The sequence below is a fragment of the Dromaius novaehollandiae genome, chromosome 17 (genome assembly GCF_036370855.1).
Source record: "Dromaius novaehollandiae isolate bDroNov1 chromosome 17, bDroNov1.hap1, whole genome shotgun sequence".
Classification (NCBI taxonomy): Eukaryota; Metazoa; Chordata; class Aves; order Casuariiformes; family Dromaiidae; genus Dromaius; species Dromaius novaehollandiae.
The window spans coordinates 12,649,086-12,661,414 of record NC_088114.1 but is presented as its reverse complement, the minus strand read 5'-3'; the positions used below and the strand labels follow the sequence as shown (position 1 = coordinate 12,661,414).

Below are 12,329 nucleotides of genomic sequence, written 5' to 3'. Positions count from 1 at the left end.
CCCCCGCCCCCGCCCCCGGCCGCGCCCCGCCCCGCCGCTGCCCCGCGGGGGAGCCGCGACGGGGCAGAGCGGCCGCGCGCAGGCGCCCTGGGCCGCCCCGCCCCCGCCCCGCCCGCCCGTCTCGGAGGTGGGCGTCGCGTGGCGCGCGCGTGCCGCGCTCGCGGGCCCCGGATGCGGAAGTGGCGGGCGCTGCCTCAGGAGCCTGGTCGCGGCGCCGCCGCTGCGCCCGGCCGCCGGCGGGGGACGCGGGAGCGGCACCGGGAGGTCAGGGCCCCGCGCTCGTCCCCTGTCCCCGCTCCGCCGGCCGGGCGGCGTGCCGCGGGGGCGGGCTGCCGCCCCCTGCCCGCCCCGGGGCTGCGGCGCCACCGGGCCCGGCCGCTGCTCGAGCCCCCCGGCAGCTCCTCGGCGTGCGGGGCCCCGCGCTGCGCGTTCTCCGCCTCTGGCCCGTTCCGCGAGGTGCCCCTGTGCCCCAGGCCGCAGCGTCCGTCGCCGCAAGCGCCGCAACGGGCTCTGGAGACCTCGCTCGTGCTGGGCTCCCGCGGGGGCGGCGGCTGCGCCCCCCGGCGCGCTCGGTGCCGGTGGCTGCGCGTTGCGGATGAGCGGTCGTTCAGAGCCCGCGGCGGTGCTAAACGTGACGGTGCTGTAAAGCTTGTTTTAACAAGCCTTGCATGTGCGTTTCCCCACCGCGTCTTTAGCGCAGTGGTTCGCGGTAGATCTGCCAGCTCGGTGCCTCAACCTGCTTAAAGCCCTTCCGGTTGCTCTGGCGCGCTGCCCGTTGCTGTATGGCTGCGGTGATCACAGCTGCGCGTTGTAACCGGGAGAGCTCGTGTTTTAACTTAATAATGTGACTGGAAGTGCTGCGAAGAGAACCTTTGTCCATACTGATAATTTTCACTTTAGTTGAACTTCTAAAAAGCGTAAATGGAAAAAGTAAAGGTCCTCCATGGAAACATACTCTATTTTAAATAAAAGCTGGAAGAAAAATGTGGATGATACATTAACAAATGTATCAAAAGTATTCGGTACAATCCAGTGTGTGAAACTGGCATGCCTGGCCTTGTCTGTCTGCACAGCTGCCCTCTGCTGGCTAAACCGTTGCTGCTTCGGTGCAAAATCATCATCAGATGTGGACTGCAGTGTCTGTTGGTGTGAGAGGTGCAATTCAGCTGTAGCAGTCACTGGGGAGGGCAGTGACAAAAACGGAAGAACTTTTAGCTGTGGGTGTTTGAGTATTGATCTTATGTCGTTAAAATATTAGATTCAGAAATTCGCCCTTGAAATGTCAAAGATCCACATCTAGAGAGCGACACTAGCTCTCTGCTGGGGAGTGTTGGTAGAAGAGGACCCTTTACTAAACTTTTACTCTGAAGTTTATTGAACTGCGACGTGCTGGCCTGTCAGATGCGGTATTCTTGGCTAAGCGAGTCCCCGTGGCAGTCGTGCTGATCCGTTGTCCACCTGATCAAGGCTGTATTACCCTGACTCCCTATAAAAGGATTCTTTGTGGAAATGTTGTTCTTTCATAACAGCAGACATGTCCGCAGAACGTGAAGACCAGTATAGAGTATAAAGAATAACCAGAGGTCTGTGTTCTGTTTTTGTTTTCCCATATTAGATATGCAAGATGTCATCTACTGTGTTTACTCAAAGCAGCTGAACTGAGAAGCACCTTGGTGCTGACGGGGCCCCCCCACGGTCGTGGGGGACCTCCTCTTCCCAGAGAAGAACTAGAGCTCAAGATGAGAACCAACAAGGTGTACAAGCTCGTCATACATAAGAAGGGGTTTGGAGGCAGTGGTCAGTATCTGCTGGCTCATAACAGCGAGATCAGCACGCTCTTCCTTATTTTAACTGTTTTACTGATCTTTTTAACAAAACAAGTAGGGTGGAACTTTAATGTAATGAGCAGTATTACCAGGCAGAGTGTGGAAAGCTCTTTTCGATAGCAAGATACAGCAGAACAAAATTGTGTTAATTTGTCAGAACCAAATGAAATTACATCTGTAAAATAAAATGGCTTTATTCTGCCTTTTCTGCTTTTGTTTTGTCACTTTTCATCTCTTCGTTTTCTTCTTCTAACCTTATATTTCAGTCACTCTTAATATGGGTGACAGAGGTGTCAAGGACTTGTTATCATTGCATGTGGATGTACATACGGTCAAACTTTGTGTTTCTGTCTGCTAGGAACAACATTTGTTTCTTTGCTTCCTGCTTCTGGGTTCCAAATCATAGCGTGTTACTAAAGTTTTGGCAAGAAGATTCTATAGCTATCTGCTTTCCTGCCAGTGCTCATTAAATGGGAAACAGAAGATTCTGCTTGCCTAAGTAAAGCAGGCTCTTTTGTTGAACAAATCTGGTATCAATGTTCTGTGACTTGAAAGAAAAGTTTTTGCCCACAAGATTTGCCAGACTGAAGTGGCTGGATAGGGGCACTATCATGTAGTGAATATAGTGTATTGCTAATGTGTTAATCCTGGACTAGTATGCTAATGTTGAGCAGGCTTATGCATACAAAAATGCAAGTTTCTGTGTTTGATACATATTTGTTTGTTACAGGTTTCCTTACTCATTTTTGTTTTGTCTTATAGATGATGAACTGGTGGTGAATCCTAAAGTATTTCTTCAAATCAAGCTGGGAGATGTTGTGGAAATTGCACATCCCAATGATGAATACAGGTGAATTCTCTTTGTGCTGTTATCAGTCAAGTGCGGTGAGAGAACTGGAGGGGCATGTTCACATGCAATAGCCTCTAGACTGAGGGACTACTGTTTGCTTGATTTCATAACTTTGCTTCAGGAGGCTGCTGTGTTTTTTCTGCCTGAAGAAAAATAAAGGGAATAACGATAGCAAGAGGTCTTATTCTAAAGTTTGTGGAGTTCTTTGTGTTTGATGCTAGTTTGCTGGCTCTTTGTAGGGTAAGTAGCACCTGAATATGGAGAAATATACATCTTTATCTTCTTGATAGAGCTGCTGTTACCTAATGATTGTTCTTCCATACTGTAGTATCTCTTAGGCAAGATGAAAATTTCCTAGTCTGGCTGCAAAAATGCCAGACTAGCCGGACAAAAATGTGTCCTTCTTATACGAAACTGTTTATCTTGCAGCTTATGTCTGAAAAGTAGGAGTGTACCTGTTTGATGGTCCGAGAAGTTCTTGTGTGGCTTATCTTCCCCATTAGAGCATCACGTTTAGCTAAATGGTACCACGTAGTTATAACAGGTACAAAGAACAAGGGGTGACAGGCAGAGAGAATGATGTACGATGTTTTCAGAAAATACTAACATAAATGTTTGTTAATATGACATTGGAAATGCTTTTTTTATCCCATGTTCAGTGTTACTAAATTGCTTTGAGAGAGTGATTTAGTCAGAGTAGATTGCTGTTTCAGCTTTTCTGCTTTTTTTCTTTTTTGTGTCCTAGCCCCCTGCTCCTGCAAGTGAAGTCACTTAAGGAAGATTTGCAGAAAGGTGAGACTCTAGACTTACCATATGCATAGTAAGATCATAGAGAAAGACTATGTGATTGGACTGTAGCAGTGATTGAATGATACCATATATTTTAACCTTATAAGAAAATCAATGCTTTGTCTATTTAGGAACAGAAGGCTTATTATTTTATCAGGAAATGAGTAACCAATTTTAAATCAGCTTTTGGCTGGGTAATGTGGGGTCCAGTTTAAATAAAATCATTGTTTTTTTAGCCTTAATTTTTTTTCTACTCTCTCTGACTGGCTGTATGTTTTTTCTTCTTGCAGGAATTAGTTCAGCCTAAACTTTATCTCCTCCGCTTTGATTTTTAAAAAATCTTTAATTAAGCAATAGCTGAGAGATACTTTTGTGTTTTGCTGAGGTCCTAAATGTTTCATGAGAATCCCACTGTGATGATTTGGTGCTTTAAGCCACTTGGAAACTTTCTGGGGATGTTCACTTCTCTGTTGTCCTTTCTTCTGTGGCAGAAACTATAAGTGTGGATCAGACTGTTGCACAGGTATTCCGACTGCGGCCATACCAGGATGTCCACGTGAATGTCGTTGACCCAAAGGTATGTGGCTTTGTAACTTTGCTTCTGTCTGCCCCTTCAGGTAGCTGATTTGGAGCCCTTTGGATTTCCATCTACAGCAGTGTTGGAATAAAGGCTTTTTTTTTTTTTTTTCAATTAAAAGGTTTTTAGCCTTCTTTCATAAGCAAATGAAGCTTTCATAAGCAAATGAGGCAAACTGGACAATTGCGGGTATTTGTCTGTCATGTGTCTTTTTCTTCTGTCCCAATTGCCCCCCCCCCCCCGTTCCTTTTGAAGTCTATAGGCTAGCTTCAACATGGCTTGACAGAGATGTAGAAATCTCAAAGATAATTAGATTCTCGAAGTTTCAGGATAATCCAGCAGAGGCAAGAGACTGTGTAAGTGGCCCAGTCAAAAGAAAAGCCATAGTATGAATTCACATCATTCAGTGCCGGACAACCTTTATAAGAGGCATCTTTTATAAATGTCCCAACTATCAGAAGAGCTTCAATCAAAGTGTGCATTCAATACAAGACAAAAATCCCCAGGAAACTAGACTTCCTTAATTTCATGAACAATGGAAGTCATTTGTTTTACTTGTGGTTCTAATCAGCACTGGGACTCATAGCACGTAGGCTTTTTCTGGCCACATTATGCAACGTTCTGCAGCTCACAGTAGTTCCAGGTATGTGTGCAACGTTGGCAGATCTTCTAATAGAATTTCCTTTTTGTCTTGCATCTGTTAGGATTATTGACTTGCTTTAGAATAGCAAGTAACATTTGGTCCTGACTAGAACAGATTGAAGGCTGCTGTGTAGGAAACAACGTGTAGAATCTAAGCTTTCTTCCGTTTCCCAGGAGGTGACCTTGGACTTGGTGGAGCTGACTTTTAAAGATCAGTACATTGGGCGTGGGGATATGTGGCGGCTGAAGAAAAGTTTGGTAAGTCTTCTGCTTGCCCTACTGTGTAGGGTGCCGGAGATTATGTACCTTCTCGCTTGCTCACTGTAAAAGAAAACAAGCTTTTTACAAAATACAGAAAACTGAGGAAGAGACCAGTGTCAGCAGCTCCTGAATAGCACACAGTTGCTTAATATGTAAGTGGGACAGCAGAGTGCGAGGAATGCATGTAAATATGTTACAGAGGGAATTGCGGTCCTATCATTTCCCACTCTGTGGCAATAATGTTCATTAGCCCCTTGGAGATTGAAATCACTGTTGAGAATTTTTCCTTATGTTCTGAATTTTACTAATTTACTACCTTTGGAAGGAATCGAATCCAAATTTTTTTCAAACAGAAGTATACTAAAATATCTGCTCTGTGATAGTATCACTTACTAAGCAACTATTCAGAATTCTTTTTTTCTACATCTCTGAAATGCAGTCTTTGGTTGCTGTATGGCCAGTTCACCAGGCAAATGATCGTTTTATTATGGTTGTTCAGCCTGGCTCCAATCTGTTACTATTTTCCATTGTCCCATTTGGAGGTTCTATAGGTTGTGAAGTTACTTGCAAATATGCTCAGTGGCCCTCCTGTTTCTATGGCAGGAGTCTGGTGTTTGAGTGTTTTTTGTGAGTCAGTCTACTCTGAGCGTGCTGTTCTTTTAACACCTGAAACTCATCTTTCTTAGGTCAGCACATGTGCTTATGTCACCCAAAAAGTTGAATTTGCGGGTATCAGGTGAGTGCATTATTATTTTGATTTATTCCCTGATACAGGAAAATTTCAGAGGAACAGAGGAATTTCTGACTTAACAGACAACTATAAAGATAAATGCTCTAAAATTGTATATTCTTAGCATTTCCAGCTGTCAGGGGAAAGAATATATTGTGAGGAGCATAATCTACTGCTGCTATTTGTCTGAGCACTTACCGCTACTTATGACTTCAGATCTGTGAGTCTGGAGTATCCAGTGTGAGAATCTTCTCTGAAAAATCCTCCACATTTTGCCCTTCTCTTACTCTTTTACAGACTTCTGTCTGTACTGTGAGGTGGAGGAAGAGTTTTACCTGATCTGAAGTGGAAGAAACCAATGATAGGACAAGTCACCACACTTGTTGCCTCTGTGAATGCCAAATAATTTGCCTTTCACCTGTTAGAGTATTTTGCCCTCCTAAAGCTTAGTAGTAGTACAGAAAAGGGTTACTTCAGCTGCTGCTGAGATGACAAAAGGTCAAGGGAGACGTGAGGATGCGGCAGGAAACAGCTGTTTGACATCTTTTGGATTAAAGGTCATTTTTTATTCAAGTACACTTACACTGTCTTCAAGTCATCCTTGAATGCAGAGTTTGGCCCATCCCTAATTTGCAGAATGACTGATTTTCTCATCTTCATATTCACTCTGGTTAGTAAATACTCTGCCCTGTTTTTCTTCCAGGGCGCAAGCAGGTGAACTGTGGGTGAAGAGTGAGAAAGTCACTTGTGGCTACATCAGTGAGGACACCCGGGTAAGATTTCAAGTTAGTGGGGGAAAGGAAGTTTTTCCCTTCCTTTCCTTCCAGGCTTCTTGTAATTCCCTCTTGTTTGCAGATTTGTGTGTATCATTTGAATTGTCTGTGTTTTGAGGTAAAGAATGGTAACAAATTCAAGAAAATGAGTAATTAATACAGTTTCTCTCTTCCTCACTGCCAGCACTTTGGAATTACTTTTGCAGTTGAAATGCAAACTCTTTAGAGAGGAAGTGCCCCATGATGCAGTGGGCAGAGTATCACATAAGTCGCTTTCAAGTTAACTTCTGCATTTGGCACCAGTTATGCACTCTGTGGCAATAGCTATCAATCAGTTCCATCTCTTTCCTGCTCCTTGTACTATGCTGGCAGCGGTGTTAATGCCACTGTGTAGTGAACTGTAGATCAAAGAACTGATCTATCTGGGAGGGGAAAAAACCTTTTTACTGTGTTACTTCTCAGCTTGAGCAGTTCCCTGGTTCATTTCCTTGTCCAAATCTTCATCCTGGCAAAATGCAAGAGGCCTCAAGGGTTGAGAACAAGCACTTAGGAGTTGGTGGGACAGTGACTGCTTCATCTGGTAGTTCTGCCAAAAGCATCGTTCCTTAAACTGTATCCCTGGAGACTGTTAGAGAAGCCATTGCTTGGGATCTAAACAGTTTCTTCTAGTTAGTGTCCTTGTGATGCCTTCAGTGAATATACTTTGTTTTTAAAAAGATCTTTCGTTGCTCTCTAGGTGGTCTTCCGCTCCACTTCAGCCATGGTTTATATCTTTATCCAGATGAGCTGTGAAATGTGGGATTTTGATATCTATGGTATGTAGGTAACTGACTTGCTGCCTGATTGTGAATGCGGATGGCAGCAAGCTTTTTTGTCACTACTAGAAAACTAAAATGTCCTGCCTTCGGACAAGGCATTGCATTGCTCTGTGAACTGCGCTATGGTCCCCTCTTGGAATCTTGCTTGCAGTGCCAGGCCTTTCCCTCTCCTAGGTATTCCATAATTGTCTGCTCTTACTGTAGGGCTTGGGTACCGTTATCTCAGTGACTAATTCAGGGGGGCCAACTGGGCATGAACCTTGGAAAAGGTTTTCCTGTGGATATGTTCATATTGGATGATGAGGGCAGGTGCAAGCTTGGGTGAGTCCTGAAATTAGAAATGTATGGGAGCTCTGTGCAAAGAGGTTTTTGACGTTTTAGATCTCTCTTGACTTATGTTTATCCAGGAACCAAAAACCCTATGTTAGCCCTGACAGAGTCAGCTAGAATTGCTAAAATTTTAGCAGTTAAGAATCTGAGTGACTTATCTGTGTCATTGTCCTATTTTTTCTGGCTTAATTCTTTAATAAACCCCTTACCACTTCCTTTGACCATGTGTTCAGGCATATGTAACTGGGCAACTATTCAAAACTGAGCAGGGGATCAGTTGTATGTATCTCTAAAAGATAGTACAGATGCTTTCCCAGCATGTTGCCAACATGTTGGAATAATGAATTTAAAGGTCAGATCCCTCTGACAATACAGTAATCTTCTTGTTTACATCCTCTGAAACTTGGCCTTGCTTTTTCACCTTTTTTTTTATCATCTTTGCTTCAGAAATATTAATATTCAGTATGCACACAGTAAGTTACTCTGATCGGATTCTAATAAAAATTATTATCCTAGAATCTCTGGGTTAAATTTGCCTGGATCCTTAAGTATATGATTGAAGTAACTGCTGCTGTTTGATGCTTTGGAGATGTGTTTGCTTTGCAGGGGACCTGTACTTTGAGAAAGCTGTGAACGGATTCCTTGCTGACCTCTTCACAAAATGGAAGGTAAATAGCCGCTTGAGCTCATCCTGTTTTGAGAGAGCAAGTCAGTGTCATCTTAAATACTGAGCCCTCTGATCTGCCAGTTTGAGGAAGACCCAGGTTCTGTCAGTCAGTGCTAAGGTTTACAAGACTCAGCATCAGAAGAGTGGTTACTGCAGCTCTGCAGATAAATTATATGTGCCAAATAGTTCCAGTACTTATCTGCTGCATCTACTGTGTGTGCATCATGCAATTGATTTGTTCATGTGCGGGGGGTCTGACTGGACTAATGTCATCAAATGTATGATACAGTTGTGCAATAATGTGCAAGTACGATTTACATGATCTTATTTGTTCCAGGTCATCTCAGTTCCTCTCATTTCCCTGGTACTGTGTGTAATCTGGTTAATGCTGCTATCTTTTAACATGGGGGGTTCTGGGCTGTAGTATATGGACCACTGGAAGTGCAAGCTACTTGAAGGTGGGGTGCTTTAAAAAAACAAGCAGGAAGCCTCACTGTGTCTCCTGACTGAAAAACCAAGCGTCATCTCCCGTGTCAGCGTGTCGCCTGGCTCTGAGCCAGGTACAACTCTGTCAGCAGTCCTGCATTAGAGGAGAGGGAGGGCAGCATTGGAGACTGAGACCCTTTCAGCCATAGAGCTATCCACCAAGCTGCCATTGGTTCAAATAAGAGAACTGTAGCAATACCTAAAATAAGGCAGTTATGAAATCTGCAACCTAAATTGGAAGGATGATGGACATGGCAAGAGCCTAAAATCCTAAATGTAGAGCATCTATGCAAAATATGAATCATGATGGTCCCAAATGTCAAGGAGAGCAGAAGTATGCCCATCAGATTTGTCTCATTTTCGTGGAGATTTTGACCACTGCAGTTACTAGAAACACTGCATGACGTGTCTATAAAATACCTGTTTGCATTTAGTACTAGTATACTGTGTGGGACATGAGCTGAGCAGATCCAGGGGCTCATTCAGACCAAAGCTGTTCAAGCTTTCCCTTTTGAAGGGATGGCCAGTATGGTCTTTAGAGCTTGTTAGTTCCATTGTGTGCATTGGCGCTTTAAATGTTCAGCGAAGTTTTAACTTTTTATTTCTCTGAAATTGTTTGGGCCATCTCTTTCAACATTAACAAATACGAATATCAATATTGTCATAAGAGAGTATATGTATGTAATCAGACAAATTGAGACAGCTGTGTTTGGTTGGTTTTTTTAATCCAAAAATATTGTATTCTGGCAACTACAGAGAAGAGTCTCTTTAGAAACTAGTAGAGAGTGCTCCTATTAAATGTTACATAGCCTAGTAGAACAGGATTCAGATCAGAGCATTATGTTATCTCATAAAAGCCTATGCAGCACTGATGCAGATACGTAGCAGTCAGTTTTGTTTCTAGTTACCTTTGATCCTTGGTGTGAAGGAGACAGGGTGCTACTATATGTGTTTCTAGATATATACATGTGTGTACACATGCAGTTTTCTGCTGAGGGTGACCCTTAGGGTTTTGTTTATTCTTTTTTTCTTTTTCTTCTATCCTTCCTGTAAAGGAGAAGAATTGTAGCCATGAAGTGACAGTGGTTCTATTTTCTAGAACATTTTATGAAGCAAAATCTATAGGTAAGTAAATCCTGTATTTTCATGACACTTTTTAACCTGTCTCCTCTTCTCTTGCAAGTTGGTCACAGGCTATCAGTGATTTTTGCAAGTGAAGAAGGGTCATTTTTATAATGGATACTAGGCGTTGGAGTTCATTAGATGTAGAACACAAATGGAATATTGGTCATGAGGGAGTTTTCAACTCCATGACCAATGTGTTAGTTCAGTTTCTGTAAATTTTATGTTGCTGTGATGCAAAAGCCTGAATCTATTTTTATGGTTCCTGTAAGTTCTTGTCCTCCTGTAGAAATGGCAGGGAAGAGAGAAAAACATTAATGTTTAATTTGGAGAGAAAACTACTCTTTTGTAATCTCCTCAATCAAGTATTCTTTCAACAGCTTTCAAAAGCTATTTTCCCCCTCAATTTATTAAGTCCCTGTCCAAACTATTCCATGCCCAACACAATGGATACATGACCATTCTTATGAAAATACTGTAGTGAAAACCTTGCATGGAAGAGTATATGGCAATTTTTCCTCATCATATTCAAATTCCTGTAATATTATTTTAAAAGCAAATTTAATATTGTGGGAGAGATAAGATTTTTCTAAAAGGTTTTTTTTAATGTAAATAACTGTTCCTTACTAGAAAAGACAGGAATTTTTTCTATACAAGAACACAGAGTAATACTTGCTTTTGCTTCCATTTCAGATGAGTTTCCTGAAACGCATCGTGCCTCAATTCGGCAGGATCATGAGGGAAGATTTTATGAAGATTTTTACAAGTATGCCTTCCTTACAGTTCTTTCACCTCTCGTCTCACGGTGTATTTGCAACCCTCATTTAGAATATCCAGTTATTAACTGTAGTACCTTGCAAGGAGTTAGTATTGTGAAAAACATTTTTGTCTGAAAATGGCAGCAAATTGATGAATTTTCCTCATCCCGTAAGTGAGTGCAAACCAATAATTCCACTTGTAGGTGAGCATCTTGTTGTGTGCACTTTATTGGAATTGCCAGCGAACTTATAAGTTCTGTAATGTTAGCAGTAGTTTTTGCTTAAGGCTTGGTTATTTTCAAATCTTTACTTTCTTGAAGTTGAAAAACAGATGGTGCCACTGCTGAAACTGCAAGTGTTTCCAGTTAAGTACTAGAGCTTTTTGGCTGATGGTCACAGCAGACAGAGCTATTGAAGCTGTTGGTTGATCCTGAACTTGGGCTTGTTCAGAATCTTACTGCTTTGAAGACCAATGATGTTATTTGATATATAAAATTGATTGTCCATTTTACTAGAATTCTCTCTAGAACAAGCTTTAGTATAAAAGCTGTCAGAAGCAAGAGATTAAACTACTCGGGGATGGTGATGTGCCCAGCTTTGTGTGTGCATCTTAATGGTTGGTACAAATATGCAGCTGTTCTAAATCACTGCCTAGATTTCCTTTTGTGCATTCCTTTTGCTGTAGCTGTAGGTTGTTCATCCTTTCTCATTTCCTCCTCATAGCTTCCTTTCACAATCCTAATTAAGTTGTGTTCTGTTCAGAGTTGTGGTTCAGAATGAGAGACGAGAAGAATGGACCTCATTGCTCGTGACCATTAAAAAGCTTTTCATCCAGTATCCTGTCCTTGTACGACTAGAGCAAGCAGGTACAAGAAGTTCCCTCCCCCATGCTTTTACCCTTTTATTTGAAAGTTGCCTGTCAACTCCCTAGTCTCAGTTGGAGTCTGGTATTTGCAGTACTTAAAAGTGCTTTCCTGGATAAGTTACTCTGCTTATATCCTTCTGAGAGCCAACAAAAACCGATTTTGCTTATCGGTTGTACTACCAAAGCAGTTTTGTTTTGTTTAACAGGTAGTCTATATAGAGATGATTTCTCTCTTTTTTTTCCTCCTCCCCCCCCCACCCTCCGAAAACTCGTCCAGAGGGCTTTCCGCCGGGTTACAATTCTACCTCAGCACAAGGGAACTACCTGGAGGCCATAAATCTTTCATTCAATGGTAAGTTGTGAACAGCGGATAAAAATATACAGAGGAGGGAACCATTAAAGCAGCTGTCAATAGATGGGTGTGGACTTCTGCTGCCTGGTGCTTAACACTGGGAAGAGAAGTTGAAATATGAAGTGGTTAAACTGTTCTTTTCTGCCTTCAGGAAAAAGTGTTCTGTTTCTGTCTCTGGAAAAACTGGCTGTCAACCTCAAATAACTGAATATTGAGTAGTTCAGTCTTCAGGAGACATTTACAGAGCCTTGTTAGCGTGAAAAATTTTTTTCTGCTTTTCTGTAATTCTTTACATCAGATATCTTTCTATCACTCAGTGGCTGTTAATTACTAATTACTTCCATGGGAGAGAGCACATCATGTTACTTAGTCTGATTACTAAGCAGATTAAGGATTTTTTTTTTTAAGGTGTAATAAAGGAAGCACTAAGCATATGAGAAAAATATTCCTGTGCATGTATCTGTTTCCCATCTATTCTTCTCC

The 12,329-nt window shown here is 42.4% G+C and overlaps 1 protein-coding gene across 6 annotated transcripts in view; it reads left to right on the top strand.

Annotated features, from left to right (window-relative positions):
- Positions 1 to 107: 107 nt before the first annotated feature.
- Positions 108 to 12,329, top strand: part of DEPDC5 (DEP domain containing 5, GATOR1 subcomplex subunit) — a 48,778-nt gene continuing 36,556 nt past the window's right edge. For all 6 annotated transcript variants that reach the window (XM_026119097.2, XM_026119095.2, XM_026119096.2 and 3 more), the window contains exons 1-14: positions 108 to 264; positions 1,616 to 1,797; positions 2,589 to 2,676; positions 3,422 to 3,468; positions 3,957 to 4,042; positions 4,859 to 4,942; positions 5,632 to 5,681; positions 6,379 to 6,448; positions 7,185 to 7,263; positions 8,203 to 8,264; positions 9,805 to 9,874; positions 10,565 to 10,637; positions 11,392 to 11,495; positions 11,772 to 11,846. In XM_026119097.2, coding sequence (XP_025974882.1) covers positions 1,740 to 1,797; positions 2,589 to 2,676; positions 3,422 to 3,468; positions 3,957 to 4,042; positions 4,859 to 4,942; positions 5,632 to 5,681; positions 6,379 to 6,448; positions 7,185 to 7,263; positions 8,203 to 8,264; positions 9,805 to 9,874; positions 10,565 to 10,637; positions 11,392 to 11,495; positions 11,772 to 11,846 — 946 coding nt within the window. In that variant the 5' untranslated portion in view covers positions 108 to 264; positions 1,616 to 1,739. The remainder of the gene's footprint in view (positions 265 to 1,615; positions 1,798 to 2,588; positions 2,677 to 3,421; positions 3,469 to 3,956; positions 4,043 to 4,858; positions 4,943 to 5,631; positions 5,682 to 6,378; positions 6,449 to 7,184; positions 7,264 to 8,202; positions 8,265 to 9,804; positions 9,875 to 10,564; positions 10,638 to 11,391; positions 11,496 to 11,771; positions 11,847 to 12,329) is intronic.